This window comes from Heliangelus exortis, chromosome 22, assembly GCF_036169615.1.
Source record: "Heliangelus exortis chromosome 22, bHelExo1.hap1, whole genome shotgun sequence".
Taxonomy (NCBI): Eukaryota; Metazoa; Chordata; class Aves; order Apodiformes; family Trochilidae; genus Heliangelus; species Heliangelus exortis.
The window spans coordinates 5,717,301-5,740,228 of record NC_092443.1 but is presented as its reverse complement, the minus strand read 5'-3'; the positions used below and the strand labels follow the sequence as shown (position 1 = coordinate 5,740,228).

The 22,928-nt window shown below is 41.8% G+C and overlaps 1 protein-coding gene across 1 annotated transcript in view; it reads left to right on the top strand.

Annotated features, from left to right (window-relative positions):
- PAPPA (pappalysin 1) overlaps positions 1-22,928 on the top strand; it is a 179,910-nt gene that overhangs the window by 36,165 nt on the left and 120,817 nt on the right. The window contains exons 3-4 of the mRNA XM_071766589.1: positions 17,620-17,765; positions 21,977-22,270. Coding sequence (XP_071622690.1) covers positions 17,620-17,765; positions 21,977-22,270 — 440 coding nt within the window. The remainder of the gene's footprint in view (positions 1-17,619; positions 17,766-21,976; positions 22,271-22,928) is intronic.

Sequence of the window (22,928 nt, the reverse complement as noted above, 5' to 3'; positions counted from 1 at the left end):
CTGTCCTTCAGTTTTGTTCTGAGGAGATTTGCAGTTTTGGAGTTCCAGTAATTCAACTGAAGCTACCTAGTGCTGCACATAATTTCAGCCCTCTAAATTAACATAATTTTGCAAGAAAATGTTCTCAGGTTCATTAGCAATGCTTGGGTGGCTGCATCATTGGAGTGCTTGTTGCTGGCTTCCAAAAGGGATCTGGGTGAGCTGCTCTGAGGAGACTTCTTGGAGTACTTAAATGTCTGGTGTATGAAACTCTAATAAACCTCCAAAAAGTCAGGAAATTTGGAGTGAAGGCTGAAACTCCATACGTAGTGCACCCTACTGGGTCTTTGTATTTCATAACACATTAAGTTTGTTCACTGAAAGATCTGCAGTATGGAGCTCTTTAGGGTGGAGTTTCACCTTTAACTCTAAATTTCCTGGCATGTGTGAGTTTGAAGTACATGCTTAACTTTTCCCCAGTGCTGTTTTTCATTTTTAATTTCCTTTTTCTTTTAAAGTAGGGACACTGCTAGAGGAACCCCTGCTAAAAACGGATCCCATTGAAACAAAGATTAGAGTTTTGGGTTTAATTTGATCTTTCTAAAATTCTTTGGGAGAACTAGGTTCAGGAAATTTTTTTCTCCCGTTGTTTTAAAGACTCCTGTGGCCAATCCACCCCAGTGAAAAAGATGGATAAAATCTACATCCTGTACACCAGCTCTTCTAGAAGTTACCCAGATGTTTGAATAGTATGTAACAAACCTTGGAAACAGAGAACATCTCATGTCTACTCTAGTTAAAGGTCTGGTCATGGCCACTGATATGTGTGAGCAGTTTGTTGTGAAATGTATAGTTTCCATTAATTCAATAATTGCAGAAGCAGCCCTCTTGACATTTGTTTGGCTACATCAGTGTGGGTAAAATAGTGGAAACAGCAGAGTTTTGGAATGACAGCAGTGGCAGTTACCTGCAATGTTTTTAAAAATAATTTTGTCCCAAGATGTTGAAAAGATGTGTCAGCACTTGGAGGACAGCTTCAGCAGGGTTGAGTTACAAGACTTGGGAGGAAAAAAATTTGTTTCTGCAACCTCAAAAGGCATCTTTTGAGCTATACTGTGAGTGGATAATATGGAAGAAACTTGCTTCTCATGTTATATCCTTGTTGTGTCAATAAATTGAAGACTTCAGTGGGAAGATGTAGTTGGTTTCCCAAGCACAAGATTCTATTGTTTTTTTTCAAAATATTCCCATCAGCTTTGCAAAGAGAATTTATCTCTGTGAAATGTCCTGAGGGAAATTTGAAAAGACCTGAAGTTATTTGGCATTGGTGGTGTAATGCACCTGCAGCCTCAGCCCAGGTTTGCTCTAAGTGTGGAGGACCTGAGCCTGGTCTCCAGAGAACTTGAGGCTCTGGTACTGTTTCCCTGCTGACCCTTGCAATGGCTGTGGCACTGCACAGACTTTGCATGGGACGTCCTGAAACTCAGCAATTCTTGAGGGTTTTCAAGAACCTTAGCTGATGCCAAGGAAAATGCAAAGTGAAATCTGAGGAGGATTCCTGCTGCCTTGGAGCCAAGGAAATTACTAGGTGGATAGATGATGGAAGAGCGGTAGATGTGGTTTATCTTGATTTCAGTAAAGCATTTGACACTGTCTCTCACAGCATCCTTGTAGATAAGTTGATCAAGTATGGGTTTGGTGATCAGGTAGTGAGGTGGATCAGGAACTGGTTGAAAGGAAGGAGTCAGAGAGTTGTAGTCAATGGGGCAGAATCTGGTTGGAGGTGCGTGACTAGTGGAGTCCCTCAGGGGTCGGTACTGGGACCGGTGTTGTTCAATATATTCATCAACGACTTGGATGAGGGTATAGATGTACCCTCAGCAAGTTTGCTGATGACACTAAGCTGGGAGGAGTGGCTGACACACCAGAAGGCTGTGCTGCCATTCAGAGAGACTTAGACAGGCTGGAGAGTTGGGCAGGGAGAAACATGATGAAATTCAACAAGGGGAAGTGTAGAGTTTTGCATTTGGGGAAGAACAACACGATGTCCCAGTATAGGTTGGGGGCTGAGCTGCTGGAGAGCAGTGAAGGTGAAAGAGACCTGGGGGTCCTGGTAGACAAGAAGATGACCATGAGCCAGCAATGTGCCCTTGTGGCCAAGAAGGCCAATGGCATCCTGGGGTGCATTAGAAAGGGTGTGGTTAGTAGGTCAAGAGAGGTTCTCCTCCCCCTCTATTCTGCATTGGTGAGGCCACACCTGGAGTATTGTGTCCAGTTCTGGGCCCCTCAGTTCAAGAAGGACAGGGAAGTGCTTGAAAGAGTCCAGCGCAGAGCTACTGAGATGATTAAGGGAGTGAAACATCTCCCTTATGAGGAAAGGCTGAGGGAGCTGGGTCTCTTTAGTTTGGAGAAAAGGAGACTGAGGGGTGACCTCATCAATGTTTTCAAATATGTAAGGGGTGAGTGTCAGGGAGATGGAGTTAGGCTTTTCTCAGTGGTGACCAGTGATAGGACAAGGGGTAATGGGTGTAAATTGGAGCATAGGAGGTTCAAGTTGAATATCAGAAAAAATTTTTTTACTGTAAGGGTGACGGAGCCCTGGAACAGGCTGCCCAGGGGGGTTGTGGAGTCTCCTTCACTGGAGACATTCAAAACCCGCCTGGACACGTTCCTAGGAGATGTACTCTAGGGGACCCTGCTCTGGCAGGGGGGGTTGGACTAGATGATCTTTCGAGGTCCCTTCCAACCCCTAGGATTCTATGATTCTATGATAAGTACTTTATCATCAGCCAGCCCCATTGGGGTTGGTACCCTTCAGTGAGGAGAGGATGCATCCTCTGCTAAGCTGAATACTTCCCATTTTGACACATAAAAGCACTTTCTTGCTTTACCAGGAGATAAGATTCCTCTTCTTTCACCCTTTCCAGTATGGCCCCATCAACATCCTTGTGTTGTATTTCCAACTTTGTAACACAGATCACAGCTGGTTGGTTTGAATTTCCCCTGAGTTACCCAGGACATTACTGAAAGCACAGGAAGAGCAGAAATGCTTTAATCAGTTGTATCAATTGAACAAGAAAAAAAAAAAAAAAAGACCTTAAAATTTACCCTGTGACCTTTGATACTCACTGTGGTGACACCCTTGTTCTCTTTCTTTAAGTGCAAGAATTTCTTGGGGTTTGGCAGAAGGAGTGGAGTGAGGAAGACACAGGAGGGGGATTTGATGAGTTTAAAAAAGGAAAATGTCAGTGAGGAAATGGAAATACCCTGATGTTTCTCCAGCCTAGTGCTGGAGTTGGTCTCTCCTGCTCTGGTGCAGGGAAGGGGCTCCTTTTCCCTTAGCTTGACTATGGCCTTATTTAATTGGTTTGCTCTGACATGGAGCCAAGAAAGGGCTTTGCTGTGTGATGCTGGGGCCTGTGTGTGTTCAGGCATCTGCAGCTGTTCCCTAGCAAGGGTTGGCTTTTGACTACTGAGCTATTTTTTTATAGCCACAGAAGGCAACTATTAATAGATGAGATTTACCAAAACAGAGAGCTACGCAGCGTGGTGTGGAGGGGAAGAGGGAAACCTGTGTGATTTATGCCAGGAAAATTCCATGTCAAAATTGTACTGAAAGACATAGTAAAAATCAGAGTGCCATGAAGGGGATTTAATCCGTTACTTGGGCCATGCCAGCATTTCATTTCTCCTCCATTAAGGCTCTGCCCCATCACATGAAGGTTGTTGCTAAATTATTTCTTGAGCATTAAGCAGCTCAAATTATAAAAAAGATTTTTTTTTTTAATTATTTTTTTTTTTTTTTATTTTTTTTTTTTTTTTGAGATGTACTTGAACTATGAAAGAAATACCAAAGAGATGCAGAGGCATTTCTGGCCCCGGAGACATTTCAGTTTGATCAGACATGGGATTAGGGGTAAAATGTGAAGAATTCCACAGTGTGTGGTAAGAATGAGCTGATCAGAAGTTTGCTTCCTTGTTTATTGTTTCATTTCTAATTTCTGTACATTTCATACAATGTGATGAGACTTGTAAATTATACTCATTTACTGAAGAAGAAGACAGGCTAGGGAGCACTGAGCAGAAAGGAGTGAGGGTGTCAATTCAATCTTCTTTTGTAATCAGAGCTCAGACCTTGTTTAAATCACATAAAATCTAGATGATATCAGCAGACCCATCACTGTAATCATTTGTATGTTTTCTGTGCACCTTTCAAAGACAAGACCCAATGACTATTCAGTAGTGTGTGAGTATTAAAATCCCCTTTACCCTTTGAAAAGCTTTGCCTTAAGTTGTATTTTGTTTCCTTGATTCATGTATTCATTTAGTCTAATAAAAAATGAGTCAGGGAGAGATTAAGTGATGAAAAAATCTGAGTAAATAAAGAAATAGGTTACACTCAATAAGAGAACATGGGTAGAACTCAAAAAGACCAAAGTTTAGTTTGCTTCATCAGGGAGGGTAGAAATGTTTCCAGTCTGAACTGCTTAGGTTTGCAGAACTGGCTGAGAACAATTACAAACCAGCATTTTCTGGGATGTTCTGATTTTCACAAGCATGATGATGCTCTCTTCCTGTCTTCAATCCTAGTGAGCCCAAATAGAGACAAACATAGGCATGCCTGAGAAATCTTAAGAATTACATGAACTTATGTTGTTCAAAATACCTGAATATTTTTGGGCTTGGAGTTTCTAGTTAAGAGGGGGTTTTTTTGGCTTGCTTTCTTTTAAGGACTAAAACTGTGTGTTTCTGATTCCTCTCAATGTGTGTAATCTCAGTGTTATTGCACAGTTTTGTAGATACCTATTGGCTGTTTGTAGGCTGTTAATCCTGTTGGTTCCTTAGAGTTACAGTCATGCCATCTTCTCACAGCAGGTATAGACAGGCAGCATTGGCATGATTTGGAGAATTCAATCTTAAAGACTTTATAATTGCTGGAGACAAGGTAGGTTCTTCCACTGGGGCACAGAACATTGAAATTAGAAGCTGAAAAGAAGTATATAAATGTGACATAAGATTTACATCAGGCTTCCCCATCATATCATGTTCCTTAACAGTCACTCAATCTTTTCTATGTTTTTGTATGTAATGTTGTTCGAAACTTATGTGATGCTTTCTGTCTGGACTGAGTTACATATCCCAAGATCTTTGAAGTCTTTAGAAAGACTGAACTCTCAAATACTTTGCCTCTTTGGCTTGGATCTCCACATCCAGAACATGAGTGAGGTCAAGAGCTTTCCTGAAACGAAGGACAATAGCTGAGAGGAAAGCTCCTACAGAACAGCCCTGTGCTAGAGTGAGCAGAAGAAATGTTTTGGGTAAGGATTGATGGCAACAGTTCACAGCATTATGAAAATTACTTCCCTTTTGCCTCCAGCCTTTTTACCACAGCTGTGTCAGTGCCAAAACCCAGAACTCACTCACTAATTCTTCCAGAATTGATCGGTCATGATAAACTTCCAAACACAGAGTCAAATGCTTCCGTCAGACACATCAGGTTGTTTTTCCTAGTTTGCCTGAAGAAATCTGTGCTGTTTTATCCCCCTTCCTGCCCCCCCCAAAGATTCTGAAAAGGATGAGGAGTTCCTGTCTCCCTTTTCATACAGTCAGAATTCCTCTAATAATTTAACTTCTGGGGATACATTGATTCATGTGTTTTTGCTTCAGAATATCTTATTTTTTTCTTAATAATGTAGCCTCAAACCTATTTCTATTCTCATCTGCATCAGATGCAAAGTTCTTTCTTTATGCATCTGGGAACAATACTTGAAGCATTTCTAGTTTTGATCAAGAAAACCATCAGGATGAGATAGTCCAAGAGGTGGTTCTGGGGTGCTTTATCTTCCCCTACAGCTGACTAAGGCAGGATGTCAGGTTTTGTAAAGTTCTTGAGATGTCCTTGAGCTGGCAAGAGAGGAGTTGTAGAAGTGAGGGAATTTATAACAGCTCCCCTCTGTCTTTGACAAGAAGCTGCAAGACATTTCATGCTAACATACATTTTGTGCAGGTTTCTGTAATTCTGTACTTTCTATAATCCAGGCTCTAGGTGTGGGAAACTGGACAAAAATGACAACCTGCAATTTTTGCTGGACCCTTTGCAAAGCTAGTTTTGTAGTCATCAAGGTCTTAAGTCCTGTAGTAGCTCTTAGTAACATGTTACCAATAAATTAACTGCAGCAGACCAGAGCAAAGTTGATGTGTAGTTGAGGGGTGCCAACAGTGGAAATGTTGTGAAAACAGAGTGAAAATGCTATGGGGAAATTAAGCTGCATGGCCAGTCCATAGTGGTTGTACTTGGGGCAAAACTTGGTCAAGAAATCTGTCATAAAGGAAAATTCAAGTTTTCTCCCCTTTTGTGTAAGTATTCAACAATGGAGAACAGATCTTTGCATTCTCATAGCCCCTTCCTAGAGGTCTGTGTTTGATTCAAGTGGATCCACAAGGCTTGTGGTGCCAAAACAGGCAATTTCTGTGCTCATGTCTGAAGGCCAAATATATGGGTATGATTTCCTAGAGTTTACTGTTACATGCTGGATCAGTACTGTGCGTTTCATAGGCTGCCAGTCCAATTTTGTAGGGTCTTGGAAATGTGTCCTCCAGGGAATGCTTACAATCAGCCTTATGTTTTAGACTGATAGTGCCTGATTTCTGGTACACATTAGCAGATCCATATGTGAGGCAACCCAAATATCCAACTAATAACCTGGGCATTTGATGTGTCTGCTAGCCACTGTTTCCTTAAGGGACAGAAGACATTTCTGCTTGATACACCCTCCAGTTCAAGGCATGTTCCCTCAGAAGGACACATCTTCCTTGGTATTTGCCTTACGTTGTTCCTATGCAGAAGCTGGATGTCCTGCACAGGTTTAAAAAAACAGAAGTCTGAAAGTATTTGAGTGTGTGGGAAAGGCAACATGTACATCTTTCCTCCTGCTGCTTGTCTCTGACTCAACAGAGAGAATTAAGGGGCAGGATTTTAAGGGACTTACTTATTTTAGCAGTATTGACTGCAGCCATTCCTGCCGTGTTTCCTCTCCCAACAGTAGCTGCTTGACAAAGTCATCATCAACTAAGTTGTCTCTCCTGCTCTTTCTTTTCCTCTCTTTCTGTCTTCCAGTGAAAAGGAATAGAAATTAAAAAAAAAAAAAGTGTGATTTAGAAAATACACTGTCCACAATATGCTTTTTTCTGCAGATCTGAACTATTTTCATTGCAGGTGTGTTGGTGTTTCTGACAGATCACTGGGCAATTTACTGTGGACTCTGGGAACTTAAAAACTAAATGTTCTTACAGGAAATTTCTGTTTCAGGACTGATATTTTCTGTTTCTTTGTAATCTCTTCACTGCTGAGAAACCACCTTTTTAAGATCTCATAATATTTAGCAGTTCTTTGACTATCCTACTTTCTGCTTTTTTTCCCTTTATAAAATGTTTTCAAGAATTCACTGTTGAAGATAAAAGCTTGAAGATAAAGTTGATGGTGTGATCCATCAACTGCCTCTTAAAAACAAAAAACCCCAAAACAGAAAAGAAAAAGAACTAAATATACTAAAATACTAAACCTTTGTTTTAACACAGAGAAAAAGTCCTTACAAATTTTGAAAATGTGAGAATTTTAAGTGCCAGGGGCAAAATCTTTTCTTGGCTTTCCTAAATGGAAGTCTTCATCATTAGACTATGTTGTTTGTGATCTCACTTTGGTGTCCCCTACCCTTTCCTGCATCAGATGAAATAAGAGGGAAATTTCAACCAGTCTTCTTTGAATCAGGTTTTCATTTCTTTCTCAGAAAAGAGGAAAAATGGGATTATCTTAGCCATAAACAATGACCAGCCAACTGCAGCAGGATCAACTTTAGGCACAACCCTGCCAGCAGTTAAAGAAATGAGACTTGGAAGTCATAAAAACAGAAACAGAAAAGAAGGAGAAACAGAAAAGGAGAATCTCCAGAGCAAAAGTGATGTTTTGCAAGATGCATATTTGGACTGGTTACTTTGGCCCATCAACTCCAGAATTATTGTAATAAAAATGCTAGATCCTTTATGGTTATATATGATTTTTTTTTTTTTTTCTGATGTCGGCCTGATTCCAAGTCTCTCTTCATTCCAATAGCAATGTATATCTCACTTAGTGGCATGGGGTTTATGTGTAGGGAGGATTAGTGTCAAAAAGTGAGATGAAAAGAGCGAAGAATTTCGTCTCTTTCTTTTTTCATTCTAAATTTTTTCCCATTTATTAATTAGGAAAGATGTTGAAGGACCAGCCCCTTAAAGTCCCAGCCACAGACCCTGGCAGGGGGGGTACCACGTGTCACCCTTCTGCGGGAGCTGTAATCTGAGAGCACCCCAAGGCCTCAGTGCTCCTTACCCTGCCCTGTGTTTGGCTTCTTAAAAAACCCAAATATTCCCATGGTAGGTGACCCACCAGAGCCCACCCAGGCAGGGTCCTGATCCTGCCTGCCTGTGGCTGCCTACTTCAGGGGCAGGGCAGTTCTCCATGCAGAAGTAACACCCTGCTTTCTGGGGACTATAAAGAGAGAAGGATGCAAAATATCTTCCAGTGCTCCAGAAGTGCCAAAGCCTGGGACACTCCAGCAGTGACTCCCATGGCTCGTGCCAGCAAGGAACTTCTTTGGGCAAGTTGCAAATGTGACCCCAAGCCTGACTTCACAGTCACTGGGATGGACAAGAGAAAGACAAGGCTGGAGCTGAACAGTAGTAGTGGCAATTGTTAGTTGACTTTAATACAGAGAGTTTTCATAAGTTACTTTAATTATAGAAGTAAATTCTGTGGCAAAGCCTCAAGTTCTATCTTGATCTCTTACTCCCAGTCTAATTAACTGATGTTCTACCTAACTCTAGACCTGACTCTTAGGCAGCTTCATTCCTGGTATCTGATGCTTTTCATAAAAAAAATCAGGTTTGCTCTGGTGACTGAAACCAGAATGTCCTTTGCTTGAACTGTTGTGTAGAGTGCTCTGCTTGTGTCTGTTGGCTCTTCTTGGAAGCTTTGGGATAAGAGGTGGTATGGAAATGCCAAATAGTATTAGAAGAGTGGCTGCTTGCTCATTGAAAGAAGAACCCTGGTTCCACGAGAAAATCTATCTATGAAGTAAATGTCCTACAGTGTCTTCAGCAACTGTGAAGCCAGGGGATTTAGGAAGGACCAGCTTATTGCAGGGATTTTTGACTTTCCCTCTGCTAAGCACCAGACTCTTAGAACTTTTTTTGAGATTATAACATATGTGTAAAAGATTTTAAAATATGAGTGAAGGCTTGTAAAATATGATTTAGTGGCCACCAGCAGAAAACTTAAAGGATCAGCAACGCAAGCTGCTGCTTATTTAAAAGAAAGATGATCTGTATTATCACAGCATATGGGCTCAAGAGATCTAGTTTCAAAATCCTCACTGTCACACTAAATAATTTTGTTACTTTGAACGTTTCACTACCTCACTTTTCCCATTCAGAGGACAAGGAACATTACTCCCTTGCCCTGTTTCATGTTTTTTTCAGTCATGGCAACATTTCTTATGGGGATGCCCAGCACAAGGGTTGTTGTCCCACTTCAGTAACACTAAAACCCTTGGATGGGGTTGGAGCAGTGCAGAGGGCTCGTGTCAGGGCTCTGACCAGAGTGGAATTTCTCTCTTCATGTTTAGGAAGCATTTTGAGGCCCAGAGGGGAAGCACTGTGGAAGTGCCAAGCAGTGTAACTGATGGTTGAAATAGCCTCAGACACTCATATATACATATACTTACCTTCCTAGACAGATTTAAATTCTTGAGTATCCAAGAATGAGGTTTGCTGCAGCCCAAAGAGGTTTTCAAAAACTGACAAAATCTATTTTAACAGAACAGGTGCCTGAAAATGTCCTTACCCCACTTCTGTCTTTATTGTTTGACTTTTCTCCTTGTTACAATGGTTCAGCCTGAAGAGTCTGGAAAAACATCAGGGTAACCAGGGCAGAGTGAATATCAGATGGAGATAAGGGTGGATAAGAGACAAATTACTGTACATTTCTCATGGGTCATTTGGCTCTAGTCTTGAAAAGGAGAAAGAAAAGAAAAAAAGCAGCCAAACAAAAAAACCAACCAACCCTCCAAAGTAGTAAAAAGAAAAGGACAATCAAAACAAATAAACCTGCCAGCATTGCTGATTTCAGAGGTCTGTGAAATGTGCATGTATGCTTCAGAATGCTCTGCTCTTTTAAAGAAATCCATCTTGAAATGTTCCCTGCTTTAATTCCACTCTCTGTCTCAGAAGTTAATTGTACAGTAAGATCACAATTCTCTTTGCCAAGGCTTTGCCTTTGTTTTCTTTTTTCTTCCTGCAAGTTGGCCAGCCAGTCTATCTTTCCCTAGTTCTGTGTAGTTGGTTAACTTCATTACTCTTTATGGCTATGTGAGGAAATGGGGCTTTTCAGCTCTTGCTGCAGTAGTAAACTCAAATGTTGCTCCAATGTTGGATGTCGACCTTGTAAAGGAAGAAGGTTCATTGATCACATATTTATGGTCTGTAACACTGTACTCTTTATAAACCTACATAAAGGTTATATAGAGGTGGGGTGTCTGGTATAAGAATCGGCAGCAAAGCCTGGGAGATTAAAGGTAGAGAGGGAACAAATAATGCTGTATACATTCAGGGCCACCCCAAATTTTTGCCCAGGTCTCAGACAGAACATGTTTGACATCTGAAAATTTTTGCATAATCTTTTTCCCCATTCTTTTTCTCTGAGCCTCTGTTCCTTCATATCCTGGCCAGAACCAGCAGCAAAAGTGCCGGGGAAAAAAATATGTTTTTACTGTATTTCTGAATCTCAGCCCAGGCTTGTGAAGGATTTGGCAAGGATTTACAAACCTTTGAGAGAATCCGTGTGGAGATCTGAGGAAACCCGCCTCCCTCCTTAAAAAAGCAAGCTGAGTTGGCCAGAAATTGGGCAAAAATTGGTTGTTTCAGCTGAGGTTTCCTTTGAGATTTTGGATTTGAACCTGAAGCTGCACTTTGAGAATTAAATTTTGTTCTGACTAACTCTAGATTTTCACTGAAGCAAATACATCACAGTCACAGCTGATACTTGTGTGCAGCCCAGTGAGAGCAGAAGTTGGCTCAAAGTGAAACACAAAGAGGACCCAGAGCTGGGCTTGGAATAGTCCAACCATCAGGTTTATTCCAACCTGTTGCTGTGGTTCAGCCCATTAAGTAGACATATAGGAGTTACAACATCCAGAAATTATGTGTAACTTATTGCATGAAATAAGGCTGTATCACCTATTGGAAATCTATTATGAGATAGGGCAGAGCAGGGGTGTGCTGTTAAGGCTTTTATAGATGATGATACTGATTTTTAGATCTTAGTAGCAAAAAATATCCTTAATGTATAGGGTGGAGTCTTTTACTTACAGTCCCATAGATTTGTAGGGAAAAGTGTTTTGGTTGACGTGCTTGTTTTTAGGACTGTCCTACTGGAAAGTCAGCATTTCAGAGCAAATGGAATGCAACTCATAATCTGACAGCTGTCAGAATTTCCTACCTTATACCAAGAGCTGCTCTCAGCCTCTGTTGAAGAATAAAGAAATCCCAGACCCTAAGGACTCTGATATTTTTCACAGTAAAACTCCTATGCTTATAATTTTTTAGTATTTTGTTTTCCATAGGGTGAGTAAAGCCTCAATCAGTAGCATAATAAATTGTTTGAAAAAGAGGGCACCCTAGATTCAATGGCACCCAGACCCCATCTGTGTGGGTTTTTAATTTTGTAATGTGTTGCTTAGGGTCAGTCTGAACTGTAGGAATTGCCACTGATGAAAAAAACTCTTCCAGTTTTACCCCGCTACCCTGAATGCATTAGCAGTGTCACAGAGGGTGTCTGAGTTCAGCCCAGCTACCAAGCTGACCCAAGAAGCTTAGTTTACATTTGAACAATTATCCTTAGTGTCTTTTCTTGGATCTTTATCATTATTATTTTTTTGCCAAAGCATTTTTCCTTTCTTGTAACGGGAGATCAGATTTGGGGGGCTGTAGAGGACATTTTGCTGCAGTGGATAAACCAGAATGCTTTAGCAGCTGCCAAGCCTACATGTGCTGACAGTGTTTGCAATTTATGCTTGTGGACATGACCTGCTGACTGCCTGGTTTGGATGCAGTCAGAATTACAGTTACATATTTGGATTTCAGTGTGAACCCAGGCAGTGATCTGGATCTAAATTGGGACCTGAAGCCTTTTACTTGTAATATTCTGGCTTCACTCTATTTCAGGCTTTGTCCCAATCACTGAAAGATTTATACCTGTATCAATAAATTATCATGACTTTTACTACACTTACACCGGTGTCTTAAATTAACACTAAACTAAATGTAGATGAGGCACGCTTCCTGCTTCACATGATTTATGACAATCTGTCTGAAACAAGGAGCAAAATTAAATTAAATTTGCCAGCAAAGGCAAATCTTTAACATCAGGTCAGACAAAAATTTTATTACAAGTCCACTGCTAAAGAGGGTTTGTAGCAGGTTGCTTTTTTGTTTGGTTGGTTTTTTGTTCAGTTTTTTGAGAGAACTGCAGCATTTTAGGCAAAAAAAAAAAAAAAAAAAAAAAATATTAGAAATGTCTGTAGGCCTGAAATCTCTGCTATGTACTTTATATCATGTTGGAGGTTATAGGCAGGATCTTGAGCACTGTGTCCTCTTTTGGTGACCTGCCTTTGAGAAGGATGTGGAGAGTGCAGGTGGGAACATCAGAAATGATCAAGGACTTTAAAAAATATATCCAGTGGAAAAAGAAATATGGTGGGTTTAGCCTAAATATTAAGTGGTTTATAGGGGATACGTTACAGTTTCAAATAAGCTTTCAACAAGTTCTAGGTTGAAAGCAGAAGGGAGTCATCTCACCTCCCTGGCTGTGGGGAATGGCACAAATAGTCATGTGCATTGTTTGCAGCAGAAAATACAGACCTTCAGAAGAACATCCAAACATTGAAAGTATTGAAACGTGGGCTGTAGGTCTGTAGGTTGCTGGAGCAGTGGCAGAGTCCTTGTCACGTGTAGTATGAGCTGACTTCCTAGTTTAAAAGATTCTGGTGTCTTGGGTTTGTGGGGTTTTTTATTGTTTGGTGTTGGGGTTTTGTTTGTTTGTGGGTTTTTGGTTGGTTGTGTTTGTTGGGTTTTTTTTTTTTTGCTTTCTTTTGTGTGGTTTGGTTTTTTGTTTGGATTTTTTTGTTTGTTTTTTTGTTTTGTTTTGTTTTTAATGGTGAAATGCAGTGTCTTTTATTGCTAACAAACTCATCAGGCAGTTGGAGACCACACTCCACAGTAAGCAGATAGCAAAGTTCCTATTCTTTGTTTGGGTGGAGTCTTGCAAATAATCCCTTAAGTACTCTGTTTGTTTTCTTGCTGTAAAGTGACACTTGTCTTTGAAGAAAAAAAAAAAAACACAAAGTCAAGTGGAGAATAACTCAGAGCAAACAATAGAAAATATCTAACAATGAGGGTTGGAAGGCTTCCTGTTGCTTGCAAAGACAACCACCAGTGCAAGCGACTGCACCCAAACCATGTTAGGGAAATAAGAGAAAACAATTCTCTGACCTGTGAGAAAATGGGGAAGGGTTTCCAACCCAGTTACGAAACTGCTCAACTCTAGCCCCCAAGGCCAGATTTAATACAGTTAGACCTGATACCAGCTGAGTTTAAAAGCCATTGTCAAACATGTTTGTAGCTAAGTGACACAGATTTGTGGCTGGGCTTCGTTTTGAAGTTGAGAGCCAGCAGAAGGGAGCTCCAGGCAGTGTCCCCCAGACTGGTGGGGTGGCTGCTTCAGGACATCTCTGCCTGGAGATGAGTCCTACAGCAGCAAAGCTTTGGCCCAAATGGGCAGGGACAGGCTTGAAAGATGAAATGGGGATAACACCTTGTGTGAGTGATGGGGCAGGGAGGTCATGAGATGCTGTTTGGATCAGCTAAAGCCTCAATTAGACTGGAGCACTGTACTGGATATGTGCTTCCCATGGAGACTTGGGGTTTCCTGGCCAAGGGTGAGCTGTTGTGTGGTGCAGTTTCAGAGGGCTGCTTACCCTGCAGCAGAGGAAAACAGTAAACTGAAATTGTTCATCGGACAAGTAAGTTGATGGAAAGCTCTAGGTGGGAATGCACACGTTGCCTGATACGATTTGGTGTCCCAAATGGCCTTAAATAGCCCACAGAATTTCTACCTCTAAAAAAGATTCCAGCAAAGGAGACCTTTTATGATTCACTAATAGGCTCATTAGTCTTTCTTGAGCAAGGCACACTCACAGCATCATATGTTTTTTCCATTACAGGAATTACACATGTTTTGTTGTGCTTTGGGTTTTGTTTTGTTTTCCACATAGGCTTGCCGTGACAGTTCCCCCATTCAGGTTTATATTGAAGGTACCATCTCAAGCCAGTGAATTTTATGAAATATGTTGCTGGCACTCATGGAGAGATGCATAAAGGAAATATTCTAATGACAGCTGGAAAGGCTTTGATCCCTTTCCAACACTGCACTCATGTCTTTGAAATGCGAGTTTGGCAGTGCTGGAAAGGCTGGGCTCTTTGGCTCTCTTTGGCACGAGCCCATGTGACAGACATTATGTCCTCTATCAGGGGACCCACATAACCTTGAGAAGTGTAAGCAACACTCACAGATTGTGTTGGGTCAGATAGTCTGGGCTGATAACAAAGCAGCCGCTGCAGCAGGAGGGAGTCAGCCCAGTCCAACACAACTGAAAACTCTATTGACCTGGTAACTGTTGGGTCTGCTGCCTGCAGCTACGTAGTTGGACATGAACTACAAAAGTAGTTAATTTATGCCTCCTTGAGTGTAGGAATGTGGTGATGATGGATAGGGATGGGAGGTTATTAGAAACATGGGGGGGAAGGAGAGGATGGAATTCCAGCTTGTGTTTTTATCTCTTACACACACGCACTGGTTCCTTTGCATACAAACTCTTGGCTGCCTTCATGTGTACACAATCCAAGCCCTTGCTTGCACACTCACACCTCTGCTCATGCATGCACACGCAGGCACATGTTCACACACTTACCAGGGCTTTGCCTGGGCTGAGTGCTCAAGGATGTTTGTGTGCTGGGGGTTGCTGACAGCTTTTGTAAAGTGGTTTGCATTTACACTCTCCTGAACACGAGCTGGTTACACCTCCTCCTGTGCAGACTCGTTGCTAAAAATCCTCTGCTCTTGCACCATGTGAATGTATTCTGCTCATTTACAGACTTTGGTTGGCCAGCAGGGAATGGGTGGTCAGAGAAATACTCTAAAGCTGAGTCCAATTGACTAAGTCCAGCAGATTTACCTAAAATCTGAATTCAGTCTCATCTGACATCACTGGCCAATTAGTTTAATGTTGTCTGCTCTGGATGTTGTCTGCAGTAATAATCTGTGTACAAACCAGCCCTATATCTTGAAGCACGTAGCCTGGATGGAAGGAAGGCAGGCAGTGATTATGGCCATGAGCTGAGGATATCAAGGGGGACTGGACTGTGTAAAAAATAAGCAAAGCAACATCTGAGAATAAAAAAATGTAAGTTTAGATTACTTGAAACCATAATAGAAGTGTGTGATTATAGTTACTCCTACAGGGAATTGGATGGGCCATGAAGCATTTGCATCCAGAGTCAACAGCAGTCTAAACACAGACATTGGACCTTTCCTTCCCACTGCAATACAAAACAAACATTTTTCTACTTAGAGGTACACAATGCTTCTGTTTCTGTCCTTTTGTCTTTCTTGCATGGAGTATGTCATTCCAACATTTTCTCTAACACTTTTTCTCACTGTCTTTTACTGATGTTGCCTGACATGAAGAAATACACATCGTCTCCTTCACATGCACCCATCCTATGTTACACATTCACCCAACGCCCTTACAGGTTCATTTGGAAATGCACATTGGTTCTCACATATAATATCAAACTTTTGCTTGTGGACACGTGTAAGTATGAGCCCGTGCTTGGGCTCAAGCAGATTTGTGAATTAGATTATGCACAGCCTCAGAATGCTGTGCAGATGCACGCAGAAGAAGCTTAAGAAGCCAAGGGGAAGATCTGTGTATTTTCCATGGATGTGTTGGGAACAGTGGAGAGATGAGAAATGTGTAAAGGGTCATAGTGCTGACCTTTGCTTCAGGATGTCATCCACATCCATCAGAAGATAAACACTATATGGGATGGAAACATATCCTTCCACTGGTGTCCCCAAAGAGCACATATTCCTCCATGAGTCAGCGAGGGCCTGGGGACACCCAGCCATGAACTATTTTGGAGGCAATGACTTCAGCAAGTGGCAGGAGAAGCTATTGTGGAAATATGAATGTGTTTTCCACTGGGAAGTCCTCCAGGGAAGGACAGAAAGATCTTGGTGCTGAGCCAACTCCCCTATTTTTTCTTCACCCTCCTGGGAATGAAAGCCTTGCAAAGTATGGAGGGAACCCTTCTTACTGCATCTCAGGGCTTCTGGTTTGTGAGAGCTGCGTGAGCCCTCTGCACACCCATGCACATAGGGATAGGGGGACTTTAGGAAGCAGAAATCAACCCGCTCAAGATTGTCATAGTGTCCTTTCCTTACAACCTTGACTCGGTGTGATCCCTCGGTTTTCACCTGACCAGTGACAGTGTGACTCGTCCTAGATTTAGATTGTGTTTGCACAGCACTTAACATCAAAAGTCCAGGGAAGCTGGAGACAGAGAAGCAATGGATTTACTCTTATGGTTCCCATTTTCTAGCTTTACTTTGAGTTAGAGCATCATGGTGCTAATGGAACCAGCCTGGCACCATGGGCCGTTCTTCAGCAAGTAGCTCCTCCTGTACTCCAGGGTTAACCAAGTCTGCTCCTTAACAGGAGAGTTAGAGGTAGTTCCCATGGCCATCAAGCTAAGGGCTTGACTTTTCTTGCCTGCAAGCAGATTGCACCATAACCTCCAGACATCCCAGTAGCTAAGAAGAAATGCTGCTCTTATTGGAGGGGCAACTTAAGTATCCTTTAGGAATTTATCTTGTGTTATGGTACCACTGCTGTGGAGATCTCTTGCAGGGAGATCTCCTGGCCTAACTTTGCTGAAAATAGCAATTCCAAACACCCATCCTGTGTCAGGCTTCAACCGTATACAACTCAGCACAAGGGACTAGCACTGGAACTAAAGGAGTACCTTTATGAGCTGGTGTTAATTCTTGAGCCAATCTGAAGATGTGAAATTTGGTTTTGTGAAGGAAAATTAGAGGTAACAATGATAAACAGCTTAGAGGAAATCTGCAAGGTAACTGCTGATGAAAAAAGATTTACTGACCATAACACATGGTTAATTCCATTCACAATAAATAGATTCCTACACTTACCTTAGGAATGTGGGAAGCTTTATGTTTTCACCTTGGATTTTGTGGCCTTATTTAATTGATGGGCTGACATGCTCAAGTGAGATTCACTATATGAATGCAAAGCAATTGAGGTTTGGGAGTGGGTTATTAAAATATCTCGGGTAATTAGTACATAAGATATTATAAGCTTTTTGCCTGGGTTGCAGCACTTCTTCAATCCTTTGTTGCTTTTTGTATTACCTTAAAAAAAAAAAAAGCAAAAAAAAGCAGAAAAAAAAAAAGCTTTTCTTTTTCTACAGGGCATACTTGGATGTCAATGAACTGAAGAACATACTCAAATTGGATGGATCCACACACCTCAACATCTTCTTTGCCAATTCCTCTGAGGAAGAGCTGGCTGGAGTGGCAACTTGGCCCTGGGATAAGGAAGCTTTGATGCATCTAGGTGAGTGATAAAGATGTTTCTTTGTAAAGCATTCTTTTGAGTCACTAAGAAGGAAAGACAAATATGTGTTAAGCTCCATTCTGATTTCTTATCATTCCTCTAATATATAGTCAGGGGAAAAAAAGCATTTCATGATTTCCCAGATACTGGCTCACAACCAGGAAAATATTAGGTTATAAACCCAAAGCATATTATGGTATTTGTAGATGATGTCAAGCTGAAAGTATTTCACCTTTTAAGTGAAGCTACTTTACAGGGCATTCACTCCACTTTGTAAAGAAGACTGGGGGGGGGGAAATAGGTAAGGGAATGCTAGACAGAGGTGAATTTTTAACCTTAGCCTGTTATGTTCTGATCCTTATTTCATTATTTAGTAAGTGTTCAATTAATTTTCCCTACAGACTTTTGTTAAGATTTGTTGCTATTTTTCTCTAACAGTTTGCAAAAGAGCAAACTGCTGAGAGATTTTATTTCCAGTGTTGATGTGAGTGGGACTGGAAAGAGTTCACCACCCTGCAGATTGCCCTGCGTGTTTCATAACTAAGTTTCTGAGTAGGGCCCTGTACCCAGGGATCCCAGACAAAGCTCTGCAACCTCCCAAATGACTCATTTCCCTGCAGTGCCACCAGACCCGTGCTCCTTGCAAAATGTCAAAGTAAACCCAAAAGGTTCGAAGGCACCAATGGAGTCTGTGTGTCTCTTAACTGCCCAAACCTCCCTGGGGCTGCAGACCTGTTCTGGTCATCTTGTAAGAGATTCTTGCAAGTTTTCCAGATCTTTCTCCAGCCTGTCCAGATCTTCCAAGGGTATAAGTGAAATCTGCTTTCAGCCAAGTTCAGTTTTGTTGAAAGGCTGTTTCAGATAGTTATCATATTACCTACCCCCATATTGACCAAAGCAAAAAAGATGTGGTAAATATATAATGCTCAGCTAAGGAGAGCAAATACAGTGTTTACTCTAAAGCATACCCTTTATAATTTATTTAAAATGCTGAACTACAGCCTGATCCATCAGTCAGGGTGGTTCAGAAATGCACTACCCAAAACCTAGAAGGTAACAGCTCTTTATAGTCACTTGTCTTCTTATCTGAGAGAAGCTCCATGGACAGACCAAAGAGTTGGAGCTGGCTGCCCTACTTCAGTTAGTAAATGTTTTATTATGACATCCAGCTCTGCAGCTGTGCTGGAAGAAGTGTGAGCAAACTTCCCTTCCCAAGGCCCAGCACTGACACACATCCAGTCTCCTGCTGAGCCAGGCTGGAAGTGAAGACACTTCCACTTTGACTTGCCTCCAGCTCCATCTCCATGGGCTGCTGCTGGGAGCACCCAAACCAGAAGATGCTGGGAGTGCCTGCCAGCAAGCATTCCTCATGGCAACATCTGGCAAAAACAAAGAGAGAGATTAACCCCCTCCTTGGCCAGAACCCACTCTGCTGTTGTTTCCATCTTTTTGTAATACCACGGTCCCACTCCTGAACCAGCCCCGTAGTAACTCTGTTTGCTCCTGATTGTGCAACAGTGTGGGTCACTGGTGGGAAACATTAGCCCTAATGCCACTGCTGGGGTGAACTAGAGCTGCAATGTAGCCAATCCTTCCTGAAATGAGTACTTCCACATCTTCCCGTGGTGTTGCCATGGGAGGAAACAGAGAACAAGGAGAGAGCTCCAGAGTGTCACGAAGAACCTTCTGCAAGAGGGCTGGGGCTTGCCCAAAGCCCTGATGACTTCTTCTGTCACTTTGTTAAGCTAATTGTCAACATTGTGGCTGAGCATAATAATTTAAATTCAGCTCCTACAGTGTATTGACAGAATTTATTGACCAAAAAAAAAAAAAAAGATCTCACGAGAAAAAATGACATTACCAACAGTTTAAAGTTGACTTGCAGTGGAAAAAAAAAAGTAATAAATAAATAATGATCATAATTTCCTGTCACAATAGCTCTCCCAGACCTGTGCTTAGTCTCTAAGAATTCATCTTTAATCTTTTTCACTCTCTTCTGTAAATCAAATATGTACTTAATAAAAAATATGAAATATGTCCCGTGGTGCAGATCTAAAGGCTTGGATAGAGATCGCCTGGATGAGGGAGTTTATCTTTTCTGTAAAACTGCAATTGATTTAGATTCTTGACAGCTGTGAAAAATATAAATTTTCTACAAAGGCAAAAATAAAATCTCCCTCTCCAGCTGTCTCAGGACTGTCCAACGCCAGAACCAATTGGGCTTGTGGAGAACTGGTGTAAGGACCAGTTCAGTGCTTTGAAAAGGATGTGCAGACACTGCATATGGAGCCATAAGTATGATGCTGCAGTGTCACTGATTACATTTACCCTTTTGTGTCTGTACTTAAATTTTCACTTCCATTTTAGTTCTATATGTGTGTTGTACATGCCCACTTGACTCCTCTCCACATGTGCATCCACAAAGGGAAAGTCTCTGTCTCTATGAGTGCATTCATCCTTGCAAGACATCTGAAGTGGTCCTTCCCCTCCAGCATCAATAACGTTTCAGCTGGACCATTGTATCATGTGTGGACACGTGTACTTGAAGGAAAATGTGAAACAACTGGGAAAGAAACAAAGCAGAACAGTCAGGGGGGTCTAGCAAAGGGACTGAGCTACAGGGAGAGGTGGACTGGATTACAACTATGCAGACTGAAAGAAAAGATCCTGAAGTGGGGATGATGATAATCTCATAAAAGCTGATGAAAGGGGAGGAGAATCTTCTGTTCTTCTTATCCAAGTGAGGTAGGACTTGAAGTCATGAACTTCAACTGCCAAAAAATCAATTTTAGATTAGATGTGAGTTAAATCCTTGCAGCCATAAGGATACTGAGTGCTGACACTGATTGCTGGGGCAGTCACGACATCAGGGCTTGTAAAGAGACATTTGAGCGATATGTGTGAGGGATTGTATAGGTCCTAATTGTTCCTATGTTGCATGAGAGTGGAATTAGATAACTTCTTAAGATCTTCTCAGTCTTATTTTCGTGTCATTCCATGATTATTGTAACCAAGTCTCCAGGCAGATGAGAAAGAAGAGCCTATGATGTCTCAGAACCTGGTGATCTCATCTTTCCTGTGCTACAGTCAATGATAAAGTTCCTCTTGCCAAAACCTTTACTTTCCTCGTTGTCTCTAAATTATTAGTTTACCAAGATTTATTTTCCCACTATAACTTCCACATAGCAGTCTCCTGTTCTCATGGTAGGCAATATACACAAACGGTTTTAAATAAAAGGCTTGGAAAAGTTGAGGTCAACAAGCTAAATAAAGAATATGTGAAGCATATCATAAATCCAAAGGTGCATCTAGCCAAACTAAAAATACAGTTCTTATTATTAATTCAATATACTGCATAGCCCCACTAATTTACTATTTGTTTATCTACACATAATACATACAACAACCCAAAAAAAAAAAAAAAAAAATCACTATTTGCTTTCTTTGTGCACATTTAGTAACCATCTATTACCACATTTCAGGATTTCATTTTTTATGACACGTTTGACTTATGCATATTCATTAGTGGACTGTGCAGTTCTGATCACACTCAGCTCCTCTGAGTGCATGAGCAGAGTCTGTTTCTGACAGTTACATCAAAGCTGTCTCTGTGATCAGAGCACACCCCACAAAAGCTGTTCCAGCCTTGGATATATTCTGGTTTTCTTTGCTCAGCTGTTAATTTGCAACTATTGGTGCAACCTACTCCGATTTTTAGGGTGTTTCAGAAGATAATGGGCTTCTATTGTATCTTTCCACTGTGGAATAAAACAGAGAGTGCTCCAGGTGTGTTTTGTTTGTCTCTTGGTATCAAATACATCACTTACACTTATCTGGGCAATATCATTCTATTTAAGTAGGCAAAATGATTTGAAATTGCAGAGTATGAGGTAATGGCACGTAGTAGTTTTCCTTATTTAACACACCACCCAGACTGACCATATTCAGTGGAAAGACCTATTGTCACTGATTTTGGGTTAGGGTGTTGGACTTTGTCCCATGACTCCTTATCCTCAGAGCCCCAGATTGTGGGTGACATTAACCCTTGCTGTGCAATTTCTCTGAGCAGGAAATGGTACAAAAAGCAGCCTGTGCTGTAGAGGATTTGATGAGCTGCGGGTGGATCTGCCCTTAGGATTGTTTTCCTTTCCCTTTTCTTACTGTTCTGAGGAAGACAAGGCAAGTGAAGCTCATTGTCTTTTCCCTTGCAGGTGGCATTGTGCTGAATCCTTCCTTCTATGGTATCCCTGGCCACACACACACCATGATCCATGAGATTGGGCACAGCCTGGGGCTCTACCACGTCTTCCGGGGAATCTCCGAGATCCTCTCCTGCAGCGACCCGTGCATGGAAACTGAGCCCTCCTTTGAGACTGGGGACCTCTGCAGTGACACCAACCCTGCTCCTAAGCACAAGCTGTGTGGAGATCCAGGACCTGGCAATGACACGTGTGGTTTTCACAGCTTCCTAAACACACCATTCAGTAACTTCATGAGCTACGCAGGTACTTCAGTTTCCTTGGTTTGCTCCTGGTGTCTGTAGCTGGGTGGGAAAAAAGAGAAGCAATGTTGCCTGTGGGTTCTACAGTCCATTTCACATGGGGCTTTATGCTGACCTGTGTGTCCTTTGCTCCAGGACCAGACTCAATGAGGGGGTCAAACTTGACAGCCTCAGGCATCCTTCCCAGAACCTGAAGGGCCCTGTAAGAAAGCTAAGGAGGGACTTTTTACTAGGGCATGTAGTGATAGGACAAGGGGTGATGGCTTTCAACTGGCAGAGGGGAGATTTAGGTTAGACATTAGGAGGAAATTCTTCACAGTGAGGGTGGAAGAGATCCTGGCCCAGGTTGCTCAGGGAAGGTGTGGGTTCTCCATCCCTGGAAATGTTCAGGGCCAGGTTGGATTGGGCTTGGATCATACTGTGTTTGTCTGTCAAGCATCCATCTGTCCAGTTACCCCCCAACTCTGTAGCAAAGCACAGACTGAAAGGGTAATTTTTTCCTGAAAATAACAAGTTATGTCCAGAAGATCAAGAAGTGTGAGGAGTTGGACTTGTAAATTGTTTTTACAAGTTCAAATAGCCATGGTGTTCCCAAGTAAAAAGATAAGTTGGCCTTTTAGATGACTCTTCATGAAACCAGCAAGGAATTCTGCCTCTGAATT